This window comes from Lissotriton vulgaris, chromosome 5 (assembly GCF_964263255.1).
Source record: "Lissotriton vulgaris chromosome 5, aLisVul1.2, whole genome shotgun sequence".
Classification (NCBI taxonomy): Eukaryota; Metazoa; Chordata; class Amphibia; order Caudata; family Salamandridae; genus Lissotriton; species Lissotriton vulgaris.
Genome location: NC_141693.1, coordinates 792,983,098 through 793,005,680, shown reverse-complemented (window position 1 = coordinate 793,005,680; position 22,583 = coordinate 792,983,098). Strand labels below are relative to the sequence as shown.

At 46.8% G+C, this 22,583-nt stretch overlaps 1 protein-coding gene across 1 annotated transcript; it reads right to left on the bottom strand.

Annotated features, from left to right (window-relative positions):
• Positions 1–426: 426 nt before the first annotated feature.
• Positions 427–19,428, bottom strand: LOC147711590 (uncharacterized). Its single transcript, XM_086919509.1, has 5 exons — positions 19,347–19,428; positions 19,052–19,172; positions 7,300–7,568; positions 4,613–4,672; positions 427–803 (listed from the first exon to the last, which is right to left on the bottom strand). Exons 1-5 carry the CDS (start codon positions 19,426–19,428, stop codon positions 427–429), a joined length of 909 nt encoding a protein of 302 aa, XP_086775635.1.
• Between the last annotated feature and the right edge of the window lie 3,155 nt (positions 19,429–22,583).

The following is a 22,583-nucleotide window of genomic DNA, read 5'->3' as shown; positions in this document are numbered from 1 at the left end:
CTTATCTTAACCTATCTAACTTACATTACTTTGCCCTAACTTACTTAGCCTAAAATAAACTATGTTGACGCAGGACAAGTAAACATTAGCCCCCACCCCCCCTAACACATAAATGTACAATAGACATACACATACTTATCCTAAACATAAACTACATACTAATCTAATCAAACAACAAATATATATATATATATATATATATATTTTTTAAATAAATAAACACATATGACACATCTAAGAAAACCCACCCACCCAAAATGTAAATGTAAAACCCAGCAAGAAACTAAGAAAAATAAAGATATAGAAAAAGAAACCCTAACTAACTACCTAATCTAACTATGTAAAGCTATATAAAATTCTAAAACCAACAATGAAATAATATTGTAGTGAAAAAAAAACATTGTCCACACATTGTCCACATAGTCCTTAAATCATGGAGATTATTTGCTCCAAGGTCTGCTGAACCCTGTCTATTTTTTGGTCCAATGAAGAAATGTTTCCCTCCAAACTCTCTATCTTCTTCTCCATGGCTGCAAACAAAGTGGGATCAACTGTTACAGCGGTGCCTGCAACGGATGTTGATGGTTGTGGTGCAGCAGCACCACCTGCATTACTCGAACGAATAAGTACTAGTTCATCAGTTGAACTTTTGTGGGTTGGTGACTTAATGATCCAGGTTTTTGACAACTTTCTCTTGTAATACTGGCGAGCGGACCACCTGAATCCTTTGGCCACTGCCAGGATATGTCCATATCGAGCTTTCCTTATGCGGAAAGCTCGCTCCTCCTCCGCATTCATGTTAACTGTATGAAAAGAGGGAACATGTGTAAGGTAAGCAGTACACGATGGTCATCAGTATGACAGAAGTTGTACATTCAAAGGAGTGCATGGAAAGTGTCATGAAAAGATGACCAACACTTGTGTGATGACACACTGCTAAATTGTCATCTAGCATATGCAACCAAACTCACATGACCACGGGCCGCTAGGTTGTGCACAAGTGGAATGACTGCCATTAAATGACACACCAGCAGCTGGCCACATACATACTGTCAAGTATGACAGATGTGCTTTTCTGCTCATGCGGGGGCTTGGTATCCCACGCTGGTTTATGTTGTACTATCTTGTCTTAGGTTTTTATGTAGCAAAAGGTACTTGTGAGGGTATCATAGCGCCATGCATCCTTGAGGGGAAGGAATGCAAGTTCTGAGGATGGGAGAGATCACATTGGGTGAGTCATGGATACATTGTAATGGAAGAGCACGCAGTCTTAAGTCCAAGGTATATGTGGGACAAGATAAAGCAGAATACACAGGAGGTACACGTTGGTAAGGATCAAATCTCCATGTGGGATATACATGTAAGCATATGAAAGGCAAAGCAGATAGGTATGTGTACACACTGTCTCATCTCATTTGGATTAATATAGTGGCCGCTGATTCATATAGTGGCCAGTTACAGGTTTGGGAAGCAGAGGCACAGGCTTTCTTTGAACACCGTGTACAAGGAGCAGGTGTACTCTCTTGGCAGGGATATAATGGTTGGGGAAGTCCAGTGCGCTGTAAATGAAGTGGGCCTGAACAAAACCCCTGGGGGCTGATGGTCTCACCATCAAGTTTGACTTGGGTAATGTCATCATTCTTGCTCCTCTGATGCTATTGATGTTTAGGGAGGCTGGCCAACTGGGTATGCTGCTGTCTACGACTAGGGACGCTATTATAATCCCTTTTCTCATACTGTGGAAAGCCCAAAATGACTCTTCTGGGTACTGTCCCCTAACCATGCTTACCATGGATGATGTGATGACAAATCTCATCCTGTCCGCCCGAGTATTCCCGCACACGTTACACTTGGTACACCCTGATCAGGCTGGTTTCATCCCTACCAGCAATATGGCCGTTAGTCTACGGAAGTTGATATAAATGTTGAGCACTGACCATGTGGTGGACTATTGTGCGGAGGTCCTTTAGTGGATATAGCTAAGTCATTTGATTGCTCAGAGTGGCCCTACTTGTTTGCTCTTAGGAGGGCTTTTGGTCTGGGAGAGGGAAGTGTCCACTGGATTGTAAAATTGTATTTGGCAGGCATCCCCACAGTAAAGGTGTGAATAATCATGTCCTCCTCATACCCAGTAGGGCAAGAGGGTTGCCTGCTCTCCCCTCTGTTATTTGCTCTGGCTGTAGAAACATGAGCAACTTGTGCTCAAATGCGTAGGGTGGTTTGTGGCCTGAGGCTCCGTGATCACACGGACTTCGTCTCACTGTATGCGGATGACCTTTTGTTCTTTCCAGTGGACGATGGGGAGGCATTGGAGGGGGTGCGTGCTCTCCAACACAGGTTTGGACACATCTCTCTTACTGGGGGACACATGTTTACCATACCCAGGAAGAACAAAGTGATGTGAATATTGTATGAGTTATGAGAGTGCTCTGGAGTAGCATGCAATTCTGGTGAACGTTGCCACTGTTGTAGGTGGGCCGAGCAGCATTGGTGACGATGGTGGCACTTTCCTGTCTGTTGTGCTAGTACCATACATTGCTGGTGTGCATAGAACTCTGTTCTATGTTGACCGTTATTCTTAAGGAAACTGGACATGGAAGGGTGGCGTTGGAGACCCTGATGCAGCACAGGGCAGAGGGGGGAATTGCTGTCCTAGATTTTTATTTGTACTTATTGTCAATGCCGTTCAAGGGGCTCACCCATGCAGTGGCGCAGGAGTTAATGAAAGCTGAATCTCAATTTCAACCAGAGGTGGCACGGCACGTCTCATCCTTAGTGATGTTTTCACCCAAGATGAGGATGGATTCATTGACTGAGGACAAATTGACTCCGAGACTTTGTTGTAAAAGGTACCATAGCAAGATAGGAGTGCAATGCCCTCATGCCCAGAGGTACCATTGGCCATGTGTACGCCACTTCCACATGTGGGAGATTGGTCGGCCCTTGCAACATGGGTGGAGCTTGGCCTGTAGGGAGTGGTAGACTTGAATAGCAAGGGAGTTCTCTTGTGAAAGGACAAACTGCAGGAGACATTTGGACTGTCACGGGTCATTACTTAATCCATACGCCCTTGGTTACTGCCATTCAGAGTGACGGTGGGACGGGCCTGTTTGAACCACCAGTGAATGCTGCATGGCAATATGTAAGGATTGGTGTGTGTACGATCAAGGCAGTAACCTGTTCATATAGGCAAATAATTTAGGTTGAAGAATGTGTGCCTTCTGCACATGCTGTGGTATTGAATGTATTTGTTCACTTATTGTGAGGACATTTTCACAGTTTTAAAGCATATTACAGACGACAAAATAATCTGGATAAAGGAACATGTCTGTAACATTTATTTACCCAAACTAGCAGAACAAAAGTGACACGCAAGTTCATGGACTAGGGGTTGGTGTTGGCCAACAGATAAATTACGTACCTTCAGCAGATCCTGGTGTGGGCCAATGTCATTACACGGAGGGCTGCTGTGCTTACATGTGCGAGGAGTGAGAGTGTGATTTTGATGCAGCATGCAAAAATATCACACACTGAAAAGGCACTAGATTCACCCTGGGCATGTTAAGGTTCGCTTTCAGGACTAAGGGCCAGATTTATGATGCCCTTGCGCCGCAATTGCGTAACTTCATTTGACCCGACTGCGGCGCAAACAATGCGCCCTATTTACAACGTGACACATCTAGGAGATGCGTCACGTTGTAAAGCCCTGCGCCATAAGGAGGCGTTCCTGCGCAGGGGGGGGCGTTCCTACGCAGGAAAGCCTCCTGAAAGTGGCTGATTGAAATCTATGAGATTTCACTCAGTCACTTTCTGGCCAATGCTGCATGAAAACCCTGTGCCTGCTTGAAGCAGGCATAGGTCTTGATGCAGCATTGTGTAGATGGGGCACCCCCAAGCCTTGCTGGAGCTGCGTCGCGCTTGCGATGCAACTCCAGCAATGCGCAACCTTTCCGGCACAGATGCGTCACACATCTGTGCCGTTTGTGGCCCATGGTGCGCCGCATTGTTAATGCGGTGCACCATGGGTGGCGGAGCTGTGGCGCACTATGGCGCACATTAACTGGCACATCCCTGGGGATGCAACAGTGAACATAAATCTGCCCCTTAGTGATTTGTTGTTCTACGTGTCTCGTAATACAGTGATTGTGAACAAACCTAGAAAGCCATGTGCTTCCACAGTACAGCAGATTGTGAGCCTACACACACACTGCAACCCTGGTACCACAGCCTCTAATATTTTTTCACACAACACATTCACTAACCACATGTAGTGAGCACTGTGTTCAGCATGGCTTACTGTACAGATGTACGTGTAAAGATTTTGCAATTTCATGTTGGATACTGCTCCCTCAGTGTCTAAATGAAATAGGCATTGCCTGTTACTTTGTTCCTAGGGGAATAGGCAGTCTGACAATGATGTGGCTTTCAGTGTGTCCATGCCTGATTCAACAACTTTCACAAACACTCAAAAAATGTTACATTTACTTTGAGGGTGTCTGCAAAGATTTGATACAACTGGATGCAGTGAGCATGCCATAGTTGGGCACATACAGAGTGCAGCTTGCTTCCACACACATTACTTCAATCACAAGGAATTGATACATATACTCACTGGTTGCATTGGGGTCCTCAAAACAGTCAATCTGCCCCTGCATGTATGGCGGTGGACCACCTACAAAACATGTGCAAATATGTACATTAATGCATGACATCCAAAATTTAATATATTGTAGCGTGGAGATTGTACTGTAACACATGCATGCCATTTCTAGTCTATTACTACCGTTTCACTTTTCCTACAAAATTTACAAAGAAAATATACATGGACACTGGAAATGCATGATGACCTCCACATGAGTGTACATTGTTTGACCATGTTTTACCACTCACCCCCCCGTGTAAACAGCTCCCCTTCTGCTGCAAATACCCCTGTGGTCCCGCCCACTTGGCCCCATTCCCCATCCCCAGCATCCCACCTCCCAGCTGCTTTGCCGTCCCAGCTCCCATTGTAATGGCGTTAGGTGGGTGGCCGAAGGCGCGCCGAAGGCAAGCCCGTATGCACATGTCTGGACGGTTGCCAGCATCAGAAACCATGGACCGCGCAAACGCCACAAGAGCAGACTCCACAGCGACGCCAGCAGCCTCCACGTACTCATGGCAGGCCAAAAGCACAACAGTTTGAAGGACACCCTGAAACGGTCCCACGGACCTTGCTTGGGCCACACATGCAGCTTCACCTGTGAGTGGACCACCAAATGTCCAAGGACTGAACACACACACCTCCACAGCATACTCTACAACACCTGCTCTGCTACCTTACACGCTGTTCAGCTCTTGGATCTGCCAGACACCTCTGCCTCAGATGTGGCCTTCAAGACTGACACCTGGTGGAACAACTCCTTGCCCAACAACATTCCTATAGCCATCCCGGACGTATAGAAGATCACCTGCACGGATTGTGCCAACGGAAACCGAGGTGGAATAGGTATCGTAAACAAGTACACCATCAAGTTTGGTAGCCATGTAGACAACACCCTCCACACTGCCAAACACATGCACTTGCAGATCCACAACAACAACAACCTCACCCTCAGAGGGACACTCATTGACACACCCCCTGGATCCCAGGCTTAATGTAGTGACTCCATTGCCAACCTTGCAAGCAGCCATGCACTTGCCTTCATGGACTAAATCATCCTTGTGGACTTGAACTTCCACCTTTAGAACAATTATGACGCCAACCCTGCCACCCTGATACACAACCTACCAAACCTTGGCCTTAGACAACTCCTCACAACACCCATCCACACCCCCAGCCACACGCTGGACCACATCTTCTCCACAGGCACCACCTATGCTCTTGGGCACATCTGCTACCTGCGTGAATGTTTCCACAATACAATGCAGTCCATGATGAACACAATATATATTGCCTACTTGACTGTTGAATTGTACATGCATTCATGTTTGTGATGGATATTTTTGTACATTATACTGTATTCATAATTGTAAAAGGCAATACAGAGAATACAATAAGATCATTTAAAAAATATAAGTACACATCAGTGCATTTGTTCATCCATGGTGTGCTGCATTGTAAATCATAGGCACCAATGGTGGGTGATCAGCCGTGCTACATACGTGAGGCCTCAATAATGAAGGCCTTGTGCCAGTGGTGCGTCACATTTTCCCCTTTTCAATGTAACGCAACAGTGGTGCAAGCTGTTCATGAAAGAGGCCCGTGGTACATCCCTGCTGATATGCAGGGATGCCCCAATATATGTAAGTGTGCCCCTTAATGTCTGTGATATGTCACAACCCTGTGTGAAATTACAGGAGGCGTGAGGGTTGGCCTTCAGCATTACGTCATCCAAGTATCATGTGAAACACAACTCCACAATTGCTCCACCATGACATCACAGTATTTCACACACATTGTTTAAAAATTTTGCCCCGGGATGCAGCTTACAAAGTAAAACACAATTGGGGTGGACCAGGGAGGGAAATGAGTGTTGCATGTGTGATGATGCATCCAAGCATATTTTAAAAGATGCACCAGGACACATTTATCAACATACAATGGCATTGGTTGTGATTTACTAGCCCCCTGCACCACAAGTACGTCAGATACAGGGTGGTGCTACATATTTAGAAGGAGAGGAAAACCCACCCTGCGTGACTTGCCCTCTCCTTGTAAATACAGCTCCTTCACACACAGCAGTGTGCGTGGAAGGGGTTGTTCCATGGATGTTGCTGTGGATGTTCACAGGCAACACCTATGGAGTGAGACACATTTACAGTATTTTTGAAAAATGGTGAAGCTGGAGTTGCGTAGGAATGCTACGCCACCCTAGAGGTGGGGTAGCGAGGCACATTGATAAATGCTTCGATTTCTCCATGTGTGCTCCGCTTTCAATGCATGCTGCATTGCAAAGCACTCATTGAAAGTGGAAAAAGTGTCTTTCAATAGTTTTTGTGCTGCATCTTGGCCCTTACTGTACTTACAAATTTCTCCCCATGGCGCAGTCATCCTTGCACCATGGTGCAAGGGTGCCTGCGCCAGTGCATGGCCACAGTTAGTGTATGAGCGCAGGGGGATGCACAGACACACAACATGTGATTCTCAATATGTTGCATCTCTATTCTTTCAGGAGTAACGCAGCACGGTGCAGAAAAAAGATTTGCGTTACCTTCTTGCAAATCTGAGACATACTTTGTATAATTTTAAACATTGCAACCTTTTAAATATCTGTATATTAGTGAGAATGACAACATGAGTAAGAATAGAAATGTACTCACCGGTTGGGCCTCCGACATCCATTCCAAGATGATCCAGGACATTACCCTCCCGGCTGACGGTGCCCTGCCACCGGTGCTTTATTTGGTGCACTGTCCGCTCTACGTGGAACAATTGTTGAAGGTGTTGCTGTACGAGGATCCATCTTCCTCTCCGCTCTAGTGTGGGGTAGCCTTGGCTCACACGGTCACCCATGCTCACCATTCTTGGGAGATAGTGCTGTATCAACCACAATAGCCCACCAAACTCACTGTCACTGAGGTTTTTAGACCTGGCAGACATAGTGTGCAATGTAAATTTTTAAAACATAAAATTATTTCAGACACCAAAGGAAACTTAACATAAAACTGAGTGCTAAGAAATAAAAACCCAACCCCTATTAAAATACTAACTACCCCTATTGACACATACCCCTTGACACAAAATACAAATAGACACACAAGACTAACAATAGACAGACCTAATAAGTACCAAAAACACACAAAACTGACAAAAAGACACAGGGAAACACAACTCTCAGTCTCAACTCTTCCAAACACCTCCTACACCAAGCACACACCCAAAGAGACTAACAGAAAGTGAAAGACAAATCAACTTCCTGGTTTGGAAGAATCTAGGATGATGACATCACTTCCTGTCGGAGTTGCGGCACGTTTTTATGATTTGCAACACGCATTTGACAATGCGGTATTATTTCAATAGCTAGGTAATGAATTCCAGCACATGCGTCACGGTTTCATATTTTAAGTGTCGCATCGTACGTTAACATGCATTTACAATTAGGAATGCGGGACATTTGTTATAGTGCGATGCATTTTGTGGAGATGCGACACGTTTTAGGTGATTTGCAACATTTTGATGGTAGATGCAACACTTTTACTGTATCTTGATAGTAGTTACATTTGTGGTGATGCTACACATTTGTTTCATTGAGACATTTTATGTAACGATGCGACATTTATCTTGAATTTGAGTGAGTCTTCTAAAAATTGAGTGAATGTTCAATTTTAGTGACTCTTTCCAAGTTGGAGTGACTCTTCATAAAATGTTCACTATACATCAGTGCTTGTGTGTGTAGATGTCACAGTTTAGTAGAGTGGTCAGTTTGATGCAGAATGAGGTCGGACAGTGCAGGCTTGTGTATAGAGACCTTTTATGCTACCTTGCTGTGGTCTGCCATGAGCAGCGCCAGTCCAGTAACCATTTTGTCCATACGTTGCTCCAGCGCTTCCCTGGACGCCTTCATTAAGACCCCAAGAAGGTCCAGGCTGGCGTCTTGTGTATTTTTTCATATAGGGGGTACATAGTCCATGCTGGAGGAGGCCAGCAGATATTCCGACCCTGTTGATTGGACGTCTGCATTGGCGCCATGTTCTTGATCTTAGTCTGGTTGATGCCCATAGCCCTCGTGTGCAGGGCGGTGGTTGTACTGTTGCAGTGGCCCTCACTCTTCTCCGGCGTCAGGATATGCGTATGACTCCTGCAGTCGTCGTGCAGGTTATGGATGCGGCCCTATCAGTGGCGCTTGTGAAAATGCCCAAGCAGGAGTTTGCTGCTTGTCACGGTCGCATTTGCCCCCAGCAACATACTGCCCGGTGACCCTTATGGATATGCTACTGGGTGTCGCTGTTAGGCTGGTGAGGTAGTGCCCTCTAAGCGCTCCTATGTCCATTAATTGCCTCACCCAAGGGGCCCTCGTGTATGCGTAAGGCGTTCAGAGAGCAAGTGCAAAGCCTGTTGTGTCTCGGTGAGCCCCATTCATTAGCTCGTGCACTTACATCATGGTCTCAGGTTTTCTGTAGTGTGCAGGACCCACCTCGTAGACGCCAGCAACACTGTGCCACGTTTTGTTTCCTTGGATGCACTGCAAGCTACTGCTTCCTTTCTTCTTCTACTTCGACATTGCCCACATGGGGAAATGTTAGTGGGCAGCAGCAATATGGCACCCGCAACATCGGTGCACTCTATGACATGTGTGTCCTTAGCCTATCAAACACTGGGTTCTTGGGCAGGATTCAGGAGCTACACCCACCGCAGAGCTCCCAATCAGGGTTTGTGTGCAGAGCACGCTGCAGGCTGGTCTCCAAATCTTCATTCAGCAGGTCAGGCCTGCATTCTCCGTGCCAAAATGTTCAAGGCGCCTACCCTAGGAGACCTCGGAATATCGGCTCCGATGGCCCTGGGGGTTGTGTCCCTCCGGTCCACTCTGGCTGTCAGTGCTCCTCCAGCGATCTCACCACCCCAGGTTCCTAATGGCCGCGCAGCTGCCAATCAGAGCCACACTGCGTTGCTGTGTCGCAAGTGCCTGCAATCGGCTGGCCTCATCATCTACGGCTTACTCCACCACTCAAGGCTGCAGCTTTTGCTCATGTTCCAGGCTGCACAGGCGCAAGTAACCGTGTCCGTTTGCCAGTAGCTTAAAAGATCTGCAGATGGTGGTCGGGAGGTTTCCCAGTCTTCCGTAGCACGCAGAGATTATTTGAGCAATCGGGGAACAGGGGATAGTCAGGATATGTAGCTTATTTGCCGGGCATTGGACGGAGCTGTTCTGAAGCACGTACGCCATGCTGGGCTTGTGTCAACCCCCCCCTCAAGTAAGCAGTTAGATGGGCCAGACTGCCGCTGATACCGACCCAGCTTACGGCTTTCGCCGGTGCACCATTGTAAACTTAGAGCAAAGACACCGGAGGTGAGATTGACCTTGGAGTAGGTCGAGATCCCATTGCTGCCATGTTGTTGCTTTGTTGAACAGAAGATGCGCAGCATTCTTGTGACGCTGGGGACTCGAGGAGAGTGTGACAGTGTGGTCTGCTGGTCCCCAGCAGTTGTGGATACCTCCAGGGGCGCATCGGCCTGTGTGTCTGGAAGAAGCACTGTGGTGGAGAAGACCAGCTGTATTGAAGAGGACCCCCACAAATAGCTTTGTGGGGCAGCACAGCACAATTGCACGTGCTACAACATTCAGCCTCGTCCCTGGCCGGGAAGACGCAAGGGTCCAACAGGCGGAAATGCTTAGCTGCCCCAAGTGGACGCAGTCCTACATGGTGACCCAGGGTTCCAGCGGACATCACATGCGGGAGACACACGTTCCACACCATTACCCCAGTACTGATCCCTGTGGCTACAGTTGAAGAGTAGGGCAATCTATTAGTAGACCTTAACAGGTTGCAATAAAGCAGCAAGGGACACAAGGGTGATGACAGTGCTCCAGCCCTTTTGGCTGGGACCAGTATTGAGGGGTTTCTTTGGGCCCTGCCACCAGGTGGACATTGGAGTTGCAAGTGCTGGTGGCCCAACATAATCACGGAGGCCCACCTGCGCAGATGGTGGGTGCACTGTATTCTATTAAAATTCTATTCTATTAAAAATATTTATACAGCGCACTATCACCATCGGTTTCTTGGCGCTCTTGATAAAGATAGCGGTGATCCAGGGAAGGGGATTAATCGTATGCAGCTTGAAAGAGCAGAGTTTTTAGGAGAGTACGGAAGCTATCGTACTTAGGACAGAGACGGAGAGAGAGGGGTAGGGAGTTCCAAGTAGTGGGAGCCAGAACAGAGAAGCTCAGGCCTCCGTGCCTTTTTCTTTTAAATCTGGGGACCTCGAGAAGATTCAAAGATGCTGAGCGCAGAGCTCTGGCAGGAATATGACGGGACAAGGCTGATGAAATGAACTTAGGGGCTGCGTCTTCTAGGGCCTTAAAGGTGGTACATGCCAGTTTAAAAATACACCGTTTTGAGACAGGGAGCCAATGCAGACTGCGGAGTAAGGGGGTGACGTGCTGGTGTCTGGGCTGGCAGAAAATCAAGCGGGCAGCTTGGTTCTGCACCAGCTGAAGTCGATGAAGGTGACATGCGGGAATTCCTGCGTACAAGATGTTGGCGTAGTTAAGCCTGGAGGTGATGAGAGCAATGACTACTTGGGTCAGGGCTTCTTTGTTCAGAAACCTATTGATCTTGCGAATTCGCCTGAGATGGAAGAAGCAGGCAGAAGTTACCGCGTTGATGTGGGGTCTCATAGAGAGATCTTGGGAGATGGTCACCCCCAGGCTTTTGACAGAGCTCACGGGAGTTGGTGCTGTCCCCAGAGATATAGGCCAAAAGGAGGCGTTCCATGGGTGATTGGGGCCACCCACCAAGACGAGCTCAGTCTTGGTGGGGTTTAACTTTAAATGACTGTGGTACATCCACTCAGCTATGGTTAGCATAGTGGACTGGAAGTTAGTGCAAGAGGAGGGGAGGGAATCGACAGGGAAAATTAACTGCAGATCATCAGCATAATTGTAAATTGTGACCAGGAAGTTGCGGAGAGTGGCTAGCAGTGGTTGGAGATATAAATTAAAAAGAAGAGGGGATAGTGCCGAACCTTGAGGGACACCACAGTGAAGGGGAGAATAGGGCGCAGAGAAGGTGGAAAGGTGGACGGACTGTGAGCGCTGGTGGAGGAAGGATTTGAGCCAGTCAAGGGCCACTCCTTGGATACCGGCGTTGGAGACACGGTCGATCAAGATGGTGTGATCGACCGTGTCGAATGCCGGAGAGAGATCCAATAGGACAAGGGCTTGAGCGATGTTCTTGTCAGCTCCTTTCCTGAGGGTGTCCATGACTGCCACTATGACCGCCTCGGTGGAATGGAGGGGTCTAAATCCAGCTTGTTGAGGGTCTAGAAACAATGATTGTTCTATGAAGGAGCTCAGACAGCGGGTCACATAAGTTTCCAGAATCTTGCCTAAATAGGGGAGGAGGGAAATAGGTCTATAATTGCTGAGTATGGTAGGGTCTGCATTAGGTTTCTTCAGAATAGGTAAAACGGCAGCTTGCTTGAAAGAAGATGGGACCACTCCGGTAGCAAGAGAGTTGTTAAGTAATGCTAGCGGGGGGCCTGGGCAAGCAAGAAAGGCTCCTTTGAGGACCTGCGGGGGGCAGCAGTCGTTGGGGGATCCCGAACTTACTTTGTGAAGAAGTGATGAGAATTCTTGTAGAGAGATCGGTGGGAATGTAGTCAAGGTGCTAGTGTTGGGGGGAGGCAGAGGGGGAGGCGTAGGAGATGCAGGGGTAGGGATGTTATGTTTTATGGTTATTATTTTTTCTATAAAATAAGAGTTAAGTGAATCGCATAAAGCTTGTGACGGCTGAGGTTGGGGAGTGACTCGATCTGGGAGGGAGAGCTCATTTACAATTGAAAAGATATCTTTTGTTTTATTATTCGAATTCAGAATTTTTTGTGAGAAGTAAGCTGTCTTGGCTTCCAGAATAGATTTTTTATAAGTTTTTAAGGACTCAGTGTATATGAGTTTAAGTTGAGGATCGTAGTGGCGACGCCAACGGCGCTCAGTTTGCCGCAGGGCGAGTTTGTCTGCTTTAAGTTGGTCCGTATACCAGCGTTGAGCATCGTGGGGGCGCATTGTTTTGATTGTTTTCAGGGGGGCAGCTTTATCGCTGGCCCGGCGTAACCATTCATTGAGTTTCTCAGCCTGATTCTCTACTGAGGATAGCGGCAATGGTGCCGAGGATGCCAGTGAGGTGTGGAAGTCGGGAAAGTTAGCCCTTTTCCAATTGCGAGCCATCTTGTTCTTAGTGCGAGTGGAAGGACACGAGGTGTGAAGATGAAGGTGAAAGGAGATGAAATGGTGGTCGGACCAAGAGCATGGGAAGACTGAGGGGGGTGAAATGTCGAGATTGGATGTCCAGACTTGGTCTAGCGTGTGACCTTTCAGATGGGTGGGGGAGTGAATATGTTGTGAAAGGTTCATGCTTTTGAGAAGTTCAGTGCCACTTTTTACTATTTTGTAACTTTTATACTGGTTTTAGAAAATTTTATCTAAAACAATTATTTTTAGAATACAGTACGTATGATATAAGAGCTGCAATGCAACTATTGTTTGACCTGTCGTCCCCTAACATATGTTATCGTGTAGCCACTTATGTTCTTAAATGTATTAGGCACAGGAAATCAATTATCATATGATCTCCGTTGGAAAAGACACCTATGATCAATTGTGAGCTACGGTCAAACCTTATGCATTTCTCTTATACGTGACCTTTGGTTTTTATCATGATTTTAGACCCTGTATCGACTGCCCCTTCTGCTTGTACCCCTCTGGACTTATACCTTTTTAAATTTCTTGTATATATTTGTTGATAAATATGTAACAGATTTTTTTTATAGTCAATGCACTTTAGTTACTCTGGCATATTTTTGCACATATTTTTGCACAAATTATTGCACTTTATGACCAGTTCAGGCCTTTATTTGATTGTATACAATTGCTGCTAAAATACGTGAGAGAAGTTGTAGACATTGCACTTTAGTTATCCCTTGCATAATTTGCACACACTATTGCACTTTATGCTCAGTCTAAGCCTCCCCTTGACTGGTACTACCTCACTTAGCAAGTTTTGCACTACACTTTTAAAAATTGCTGCTAAATATAATCGCACTTTAAGTCTGGAAAAGGTCTCTTGTTTAAGTACCACCTATTTGCATGTTGCATGTTGTACCAAACGTTAAAAATGGCTGCTATCTACAAGTGATTATCCCATGGTACATTGATGTGATATGTTTTGCATTAATTTGCTGATTGCTGCTAAATGCTATGCCCAATCCTTGCTTATTTTGCACACATTACTGCACTTTTCGCCCTGTATAGGTCTCTTATTTAGTATTATTCCTCCCGGCATGCCTTGTATAAAACGTGTAAACTGACGCTATATTTAGTGATTATTTTCTCTTTCAGATTTTATCTTGATTGCCTGTACTAATGCAATTGTTTTAGCAAGTTTCATCATTCTTTATAAAAGTGACTTCAATTGTATTTATGAAATGTTGCTATATGGTTGTATCTATACAAACCGAATAAAGCATTTTGAAACGAAATGAAACGAGAAGTTCAGTGAATTCCACTGATAAGTGGCTTTCATGGACATCCGCTGGCCAATAGTTGAAGTCGCCGATTACGATAATATTGGCATGGTTGATAGTCAGTTGAGCGATAGCGTCGCTGAAGAGTTTGGGGAAGAGAGGCATAGGATCAGGGGGTCTATAGACAATGACACAGACAAAAGATGATTTAGGGGAGGTGAATTGTAGCGCCAGGTGTTCTGTTTTAGGGATGGGAGCCATCGTGATCTCCGAGAAGGTGTGGATAGAGCGAATGATAGCCGCCACTCCGCCTCCGGTCTTTCCAGCAGGCCGGTTGGCGTGCATGATATAATATCCCGTAGGGATAGCAGCTAGAATATCGGGGGCGGAATCTTCGGTGATCCATGTCTCTGCTAAGAGGAGGATATCGATAGAGCTTTGGTGCAGTAATTGAAAAATTTCAAGCTGGTGTCGAATGAGGGAGCGGGTGTTGAGGTAATAGATCGATAGAGAGGTGGTGGGCTGAGGAGCAGGGGGGGTGGGGTCGTGCGAACCAACCGTTGGTGAGAGGTCGGAAGGAACGAGAATGCCACATGTCAGGGCCGCCTTGGCGGCTCGGGCGGGAATGGGGCCATCGTGATTGAAGCTCCTTAGGTCAGCAGGGGAATAAGAAATAAACTCTGCATTACGACGGGGCCCTGGGCCTGGTCGGCCGCGGACGGGCGCAGACGGGCTTGACTTGTGCGCGACTTCGGCGCGAAGTCGGCGCTCCCGCTGCGCTCGTCCGCTGCGCGCCCTCCATGCCGCCATAAATACTGAAGGGGAGGGAGCACTAGACCGCTAACCTGCAAGGATTCAGTGCAGGGCGGAAGTGATGACCCTGCCAGGAAGTGTGGTGCCTCGAACTGACCCTCCGCGCAAACGGCACAAGCCGGGGCGGAACGGGGCCACGAGGAGTGAACAGGCAGGTGAGAGTGCCCTTAAGTAGCTGACCATCACTTCCGTACTGTGTCCTAGCTGATGGACTAAGATTTGCACAAACATCAGCACATCTGGGTAACTCACCAGATGACTAAGTGAGTAGCTAGCGAGATTGATCTCTGACCATTATCCCTGTTTGGTGTAGGTCCTATGGACTGGGCAGGGGCAGGCAATTCCCACCTGCCATTTGAATGCGCTGGCATTGTAGTATACATTCTTTTCAGTGGTAATGCAGGAAGGTATGGTGCGTTACTTTGACCATGATGAGGTGACAGCATCGTGCAGGGGCCCTTTATTTGGATGCTTTAGAGGCGGTGATTAGTGGAGTTTTTATCTCCTCCACAGCAGGGTCTCTGATAACTCTTGCTGAAGGATTTTGGGGAGAGCGAGGATCGGTTATGACATGTGGAGCGGGCCAGCCATGCAGATTCAATATATGACGAGGCGGCTTCGGCTGCACATGAAGACGTCCCTATACAAATGGAGATACTCCGCTGTTTTGTTCATAAAGAATTCCTCATTTGGGCTCACACTGAGCATGATGAGGTGGGCTCCCTGTTGGCCTGGTTGGGTAATCCTGCCGCCCGCTATTCTCACCCTGTGTACTTTGGAGGCCCGTTTGGTATATTCCCATGAAGTAGATCATGGTAATTCTTCAATTATTTTGACCCCCTCTTTAGGAATGCAATGGCAGACAGACCTGCGTACCTTGTTGATTTACAAGCCGCTGCTCAACTGCCACGCATAGATCAGCAACTGGAACATTGCTTAGGAGGAGAGATGACAGAGTGTGATATTCGTACAGCAATGAAAAATATGTATTACATTGAGCCCCTGGTGCAGACGGTATAGCAATCAAGTTTGACGCAACATATGCTGAAATATTGGCACCACGGTTGCAAGCTATTTACAGGGAATCTTGGGACAAGAGTGCATTACCTGCAACTGCCCAAGAGGCACTAATGATCTTCTAACTTAGATTTCAAAGGACAAGTACTGACTTTCACAGTAATCCAGGAACACATCAACCTTCCCAAAGGACAATTATGTCTAAATACGCAGTTTTGTGAAGTGTTGAAAATCTGTCTTCACCAATAGATACTGAACCTTCCAGGCACCCGGTCATTCGCATGTGAGTATAGATGTTCACCGAGCAGCATTTCGTTTATTGTGTATTTCAACCATGCCATTCCTTGATGAATACTCCCTTACACCCCACCAGGAGATGGTAGCACAAACTTCCAGACACATATTTGCTAATCATATGGGCTGTACAGTTCAAAGAATAAAAATAATGATGTACCTACGTTAATTTTCATTTTGAAATTTATTTGACATAATTACATACTCAAGTATGATTATTCATGAAAAAAATTGTGACACAATGTGTGTGCGGCGTCTCATCCCTGCTGCAGTGTTGCAGATGTTTGGTCGTCCTGCTTGACCTCCATCACCATCATCCATTTCATCAGGGTGTTGGTCCTCTTCGTCCCAAGGGACATTTGTTTTGACACATATGTTGTGCAGTATTGCACATACGAGTACCATTTTACACACTGTTTCTGGGGAATACGGTAGCCTTCCACCAGACACATCAAGGCAACGGAACCTGGATTTCAGCATGCCAAAGCTTCTCTCTACGATGTTCCGCGTCCTACAATGGGCATGGTTGTATGCCCTTTGAAGTTCCGTCTGTGGGTTTCCAAATGGAGTCATCATCCACGTCTGTAGACCATATCCTTGATCAGCTGCAAGTAAATGTAAATATCTTACTTTAGTGTTACTTCTGCATACATAGCATGTTTTGTAAAAATACTTTGTGAAGTTTGTAATGGTGAATTAATTTGTGGTCAATTGCATGTTGTGTTAGATGTTGCTGATCAACTTTGCATGCCCCTGACACTACTTGTTTTTTTGGACACACTGTCAGTGCAGCGCACTGCACCATATCACTATGTACTGACAGAGACCCCCGGGTGGATTTTTATTGCATTGTTACTTAGAATCATTTACACACAGCACTTTCCTTACAGAAGCAGCGGTCCTCTTACTACGAAATTAAAAAGGGACTCCATAGAGCCAAACTACGTTACGCCCTGCTGTTTCCTGCACTCCTCAAAGTGATCAACAACAACAAAACTCACTTCTTTGACAGCCCCACGGACGTGTAGGAGTAGCTGGAAGTGATGGACATCAAGGGGGACCTAAGCACAATCCTGGACTCATCGGCCAGCAGATCCAAGGAAGGAGCGGACCACGTGGAGAACAGGTCAGGGGCACGTGGTGCAGAACCAAAACGGCATAAGCCTTCTGCTCATCAACAGAAACAAGGACAGGACGATGCTGTTGCAATGGTTTGCTCCTTCAGAGAGGAACGTGCACAAATAAATACGGACACCGAAGACAGCACTGTACATTCACACTCAGAATGCAGTATGGTGCTGTTCCCGACTGTGACACCCAGAGCAGCTGATAAACTTCTGGACAATGCCCAAGAATAACTACTGATATGGATAAGATCTGAGACGTGAGGTCCAACTGGTATCCTTTGCTTTATTGTACACTGAATGCACGGCCAGGCCATGGAAGGGAAAGGGATTCTATAGACGGGGTGCATGAACGTGTTTACACACTGATTGTTTAAAACTGAGTTAAACTAGTTCTACCCTCTATGTACTATCCCTGACGTGTGAACCTCACACACCCCACACCCCTATATATCCCCCTATATATCATAGGAATGTAACACTGTAAAAGCCTGGATAGTGTCCCCCCTTCCAAGAAAAGGACAGCAACAATGGATGTTTCAGCGATGATTCTCCCAGCCGCACCGTTGATCCGACGGCGTGGATAAGAATGGCCTATTGGATATTTGTAGCGTAGCCAACCCCCCAAGAGCGTATGCCCGGCAAATTGTTTGATTACGTTTTCCAGTTTTATGTTCAGCACAGCAAGGTTCTGAGGCTGCGCCTCCAGAGTTGGGGACTGAGGAAAGAAGGGAACCGTCTTCTAGCTAACACAGACAATGTACATACTGCAATACGAAATGTTGTCTCCTATAATATCTGTATTTGTATATGGCTGAAGAGAAAGGTAAGTATAGGCTGGTTACGTGGAATGTGAGAGGGCTAGGGCAGATACAGAAACAGCATACAGTACACGCCTTCTTGCTTAACCAGCAAGCACACATAGCATTCCTGCATGAATCCCATCTGACACAGTCCGAGGCACACACATTAGGCAAGAAATGGTTGGGCACCGTATTTTCAACAACGTACTCTGCCTTCTCCAGGGGGGCCACAATATGGGTGCCCTATGGTACCCCCTTCGTAGAGCTGGAAATGAAAGTGGACGACCAAGGGCGCTACATTTTGGTAAAGGGCACACTAGACAGTATAATGGTAGTCCTGGGTAGTATTTATGCCCCTAAGTTCAACCAGGACAGATTCCTTACTACTGTTAGCCGAGCTTTGGCAGATTCGAAAGATATCCCCTGGATTTTGGGGGGAAACTGGAACATGATACTAGATGTAGATCTGGATAGATCGCACCCTCCCTTCCAGGCAACTGGCGTACATAAACTATCTGACTCATTTGGCACATGGCTCCAGGGATGGGGACTGATGGACGTGTGGCGCACACTAGACCCACCACACAAAGAATACTCATACTACTCCCCACTACATAACCTACACACCCGCCTACACAGATTCGTTTGCAACAACACCCTGAAGGCAAAATGTACGTCCTCAGCCTACCTTGCCAAAACATTTTTGGACCACAGACCGCTAACGCTAACGCTAGATCTACACTGGGACACGTACCCTCACCAGTACCCACCCAGTACCGTCACCAGTACCCACCTGGAGGCTCAACCCCACATTGCTTGAGGACGGCCCATTTTGCACTCACATTAAGGACACTGTAACCGAGTACTTCAGAGAAAACTGGGACTCTGCGTCCTCAAACTTGGTAGTGTCGGATGCAATGGAGGTTGTGGTAAGGGGATCTGCGATTGGTTGGCTAGTGGGAGCTAGACAAGAAAGTCATACAAAAGTATCTGTGAGGTAGAAAGCCATCTGAGGGAGCTTGAGACCGTGGTGGTAACAGACCCGGGGCGCCAAGACAACTTACAACTGTGTAACATTGAACATGCAGAAATTCTGGACACCTTCCTGGTTCCTGGCAGCTAAGGGATCCCCTTTACCCTCTACCAGCCTCCCGATCAAACGCCGACCTTTGTAGCCGATTTGCTTGCTACCTGGGGACTGCGTTTTAGGCTCCGCCATCTTGGGTGAGGGAAGGAGTAGGCGAGCGGACTAGTGCTCGGACCCTCCCGTCCTCGCAGCTACAAAAGCCAATTAGAGATACACGAGCCCAGACTGATTGAGTGCTTCGTGGTGTCCTGAGGCGGAAAGCCGGGACTCTGAGAATTTGTGTGTACTTGTGGAATATTTGCTTGTACATTTACCCATTTTCCATCTTTTTAAAAAATTGTCACTGCGCCGAATTTTAAAATATTGCACTGGTTGTGTAATTGGGGGCATATGGTTCCTGGCAGCTAAGGGATCCCCTTTACCCTCTACCAGCCTCCCGATCAAACGCCGACCTTTGTACCCGATTTGCTTGCTACCTGGGGACCGCGTTTTAGGCTCCGCCATCTTGGGTGAGGGAAGGAGTAGGCGAGCGGACTAGTGCTCGGACCCTCCCGCCCTTGCAGCTACCAAAGCCAATTAGAGATACACGAGCCCAGACTGATTGAGTGCTTCGTGGTGTCCTGAGGCGGAAAGCCGGGACTCTGAGAATTTGTGTGTACTTGTGGAATATTTGCTTGTACATTTACCCATTTTCCATCTTTTTAAAAAATTGTCACTGCGCCGAATTTTAAAATATTGCATTGGTTGTGTAATTGGGGGCATATGGTTCCTGGCAGCTAAGGGATCCCCTTTACCCTCTACCAGCCTCCCGATCAAACGCCGACCTTTGTAGCCGATTTGCTTGCTACCTGGGGACCGCGTTTTAGGCTCCGCCATCTTGGGTGAGGGAAGGAGTAGGCGAGCGGACTAGTGCTCGGACCCTCCCGCCCTCGCAGCTACAAAATGGAACCCCCCTCCAGGGAGCGCAGCGGACGGGCGCAGCGGGCGCACCAAAGGCGTGCCGAAGGTAAGCCAAAGGTACGCCCGTCTGTGCCCGTCCGTGCACGGGCTGGGCATAGGGCAGGAAACACTGCCACTACCATGCCTCTCACTACCTATAGCAGCCAGGAGCTGATGGCCATTGATACCTCTGCTACTACCTGTAGCTACAAACTAGATATAGCAACACTAAAAGGCCCGATAAGCTGCAGTAAATGTCATAGAGTCTTTCACTGGACGCAGATTGCTAAATATACTAATAACAATGCAGAGTTAAAAGGGGCACTGATCAACGCCAGAACCTTATCGAAACACGCACTTGACATATACGATGTCATCCTAGAAGAAAATCTAGATTGCCTGTTCGTCACAGAAACGTGGCTCAAATCATGGTCTACACCAGATATAGTACACGCACTACCCCTGGGATATCAGATCCTAAGAACAGACAGGGAGGAGACTCGGGGGGTGGAATAGCAATTATATACAGAGACTCTTTTAACTGCACCACAATGAAACTCCAAGAGCTTAAGGATGCGGAAAGGATGGGCTTCTTACTCAAACTCACCGACTCCTTTACCTTTGCAGGCGCCTTAATTTATCGCCCCCCAGGCTCATGCAAAAGCTTTCTGGAAAGCATTGGAGAGGCACTGAGCCCCCTGGCCATGCGTTTTTCTAACTTCACATTACTAGGGGATATCAATATTCATCTTGAATCCCACACCGATGCCTCAGCAATCTCCTTCAGGGACACAATGGATGTACTAGGCCTCAATATATGCATCACACAGCCCAAGCATGAGGCTGGTCACACGATCGATTGCATATCAACTAATCTGCAAGAAATACAAATCAAATGCCCCATAGCCCAAACTTGGACAGATCATACCTTAATACCGTTTGTATTACCATTTAAAAGGTCTAGAAAAAATAAACTGGCAGGGAACACAACACACGGCAGTCAAGTAGAATGGAAAGACGTCATAAAACACCCAGAATTGATTAATTTAGCGAAAGAACATGAACCTTCATGGTCAGGACAATCAGAAGATGATAATGACAACTTAAGAAAATGGATGTCAGAACTGAAAGAGATAGCAGCCCCGGCAAACCGCAAACCTAGGCTAGCCACTAAGAAACAATCAGCACCATGGTTCAACCCCATGTTAAAAATAAAACAAGGAGAGGTACGAAGAGCCGAACGCAGATGGAGAACAAACTACTGTGACGAAGACCGTAATAAATACAAATCAACTAGAAGCGCATATCATGCACTGATTAAACAAGCCAAAACTAATTTTTACACCTCGGAAATAGAAAATGCCAGAAATAAACAAAAAACTATCTTCAAAATTGTCAATAGCTTCAACAAACCCAAAATACTAGAACAGGAAATCCCGCCCTCGGAGTGTCTGTGTAACACTATTGCAGACTACTTTGAAGACAAGGTACTAGCACTTACAAAGGACTTCATCACTCCCGAGGTTAGGGTAGATGATGAAAACAAGGGAAGGAACCAGTTGGAGACCTTCCATCCAATTAGCTTGGAAGAGACCTATAAGGCTTTTTTAGCTGCTAAGTCCGGTTCTCCCTTCGACCCATGTCCCCCAGCACTGCTACACATGATGGTTGAGGTAGCCAACCCCGTGATTAACAGCATTGTTAACTCCTCTCTGACTACAGCAACAATCCCAGCTGAATGGAAACTAGCGGCAGTCAAACCACTACAAAAAAACCACTTCCTGATCCCACCACTTTATCCAATCTAAGACCAATATCTCTACTTCCAGTGTTATGTAAAATCACAGAGGCCTGTGTAAACAAACAGATCACCAAGTTCCTGGAAGAAAATGAAGCCTGGCATCCCAATCAATCTGGCTTCAGGGCACAACACTCCACGGAAACTGCCCTCCTGCTCACCTCTGACACCATCCGTATGGCACTGGACCAGGGAAAGAAGGCCATCTTGATTTTCTAGACCTGTCGGCGGCCTTCGACACGGTGTCGCATGCCATCCTGATTAATAGGCTTGAAACATCTGGCATCTTATGTACAGTGTTGGAATGGATTAAAAACTTCCTGAGTGACAGGAGACAAGTAGTCACCCTTGGCGAATTCCGATCTAAGGAAAAACAAATAAAGATGGGCGTTCCACAGGGTTCGAGCCTTAGCCCAACACTGTTTAATGTTTACACTGCTCCTCTAATTAAGCTAATATCGTCATTTGGAATTGATGTTGTGGCCTATGTCGACGACACTCAATTGATATTGGTCTTGGACAAAGACACACAGGAATGGGAAGAAAAGCT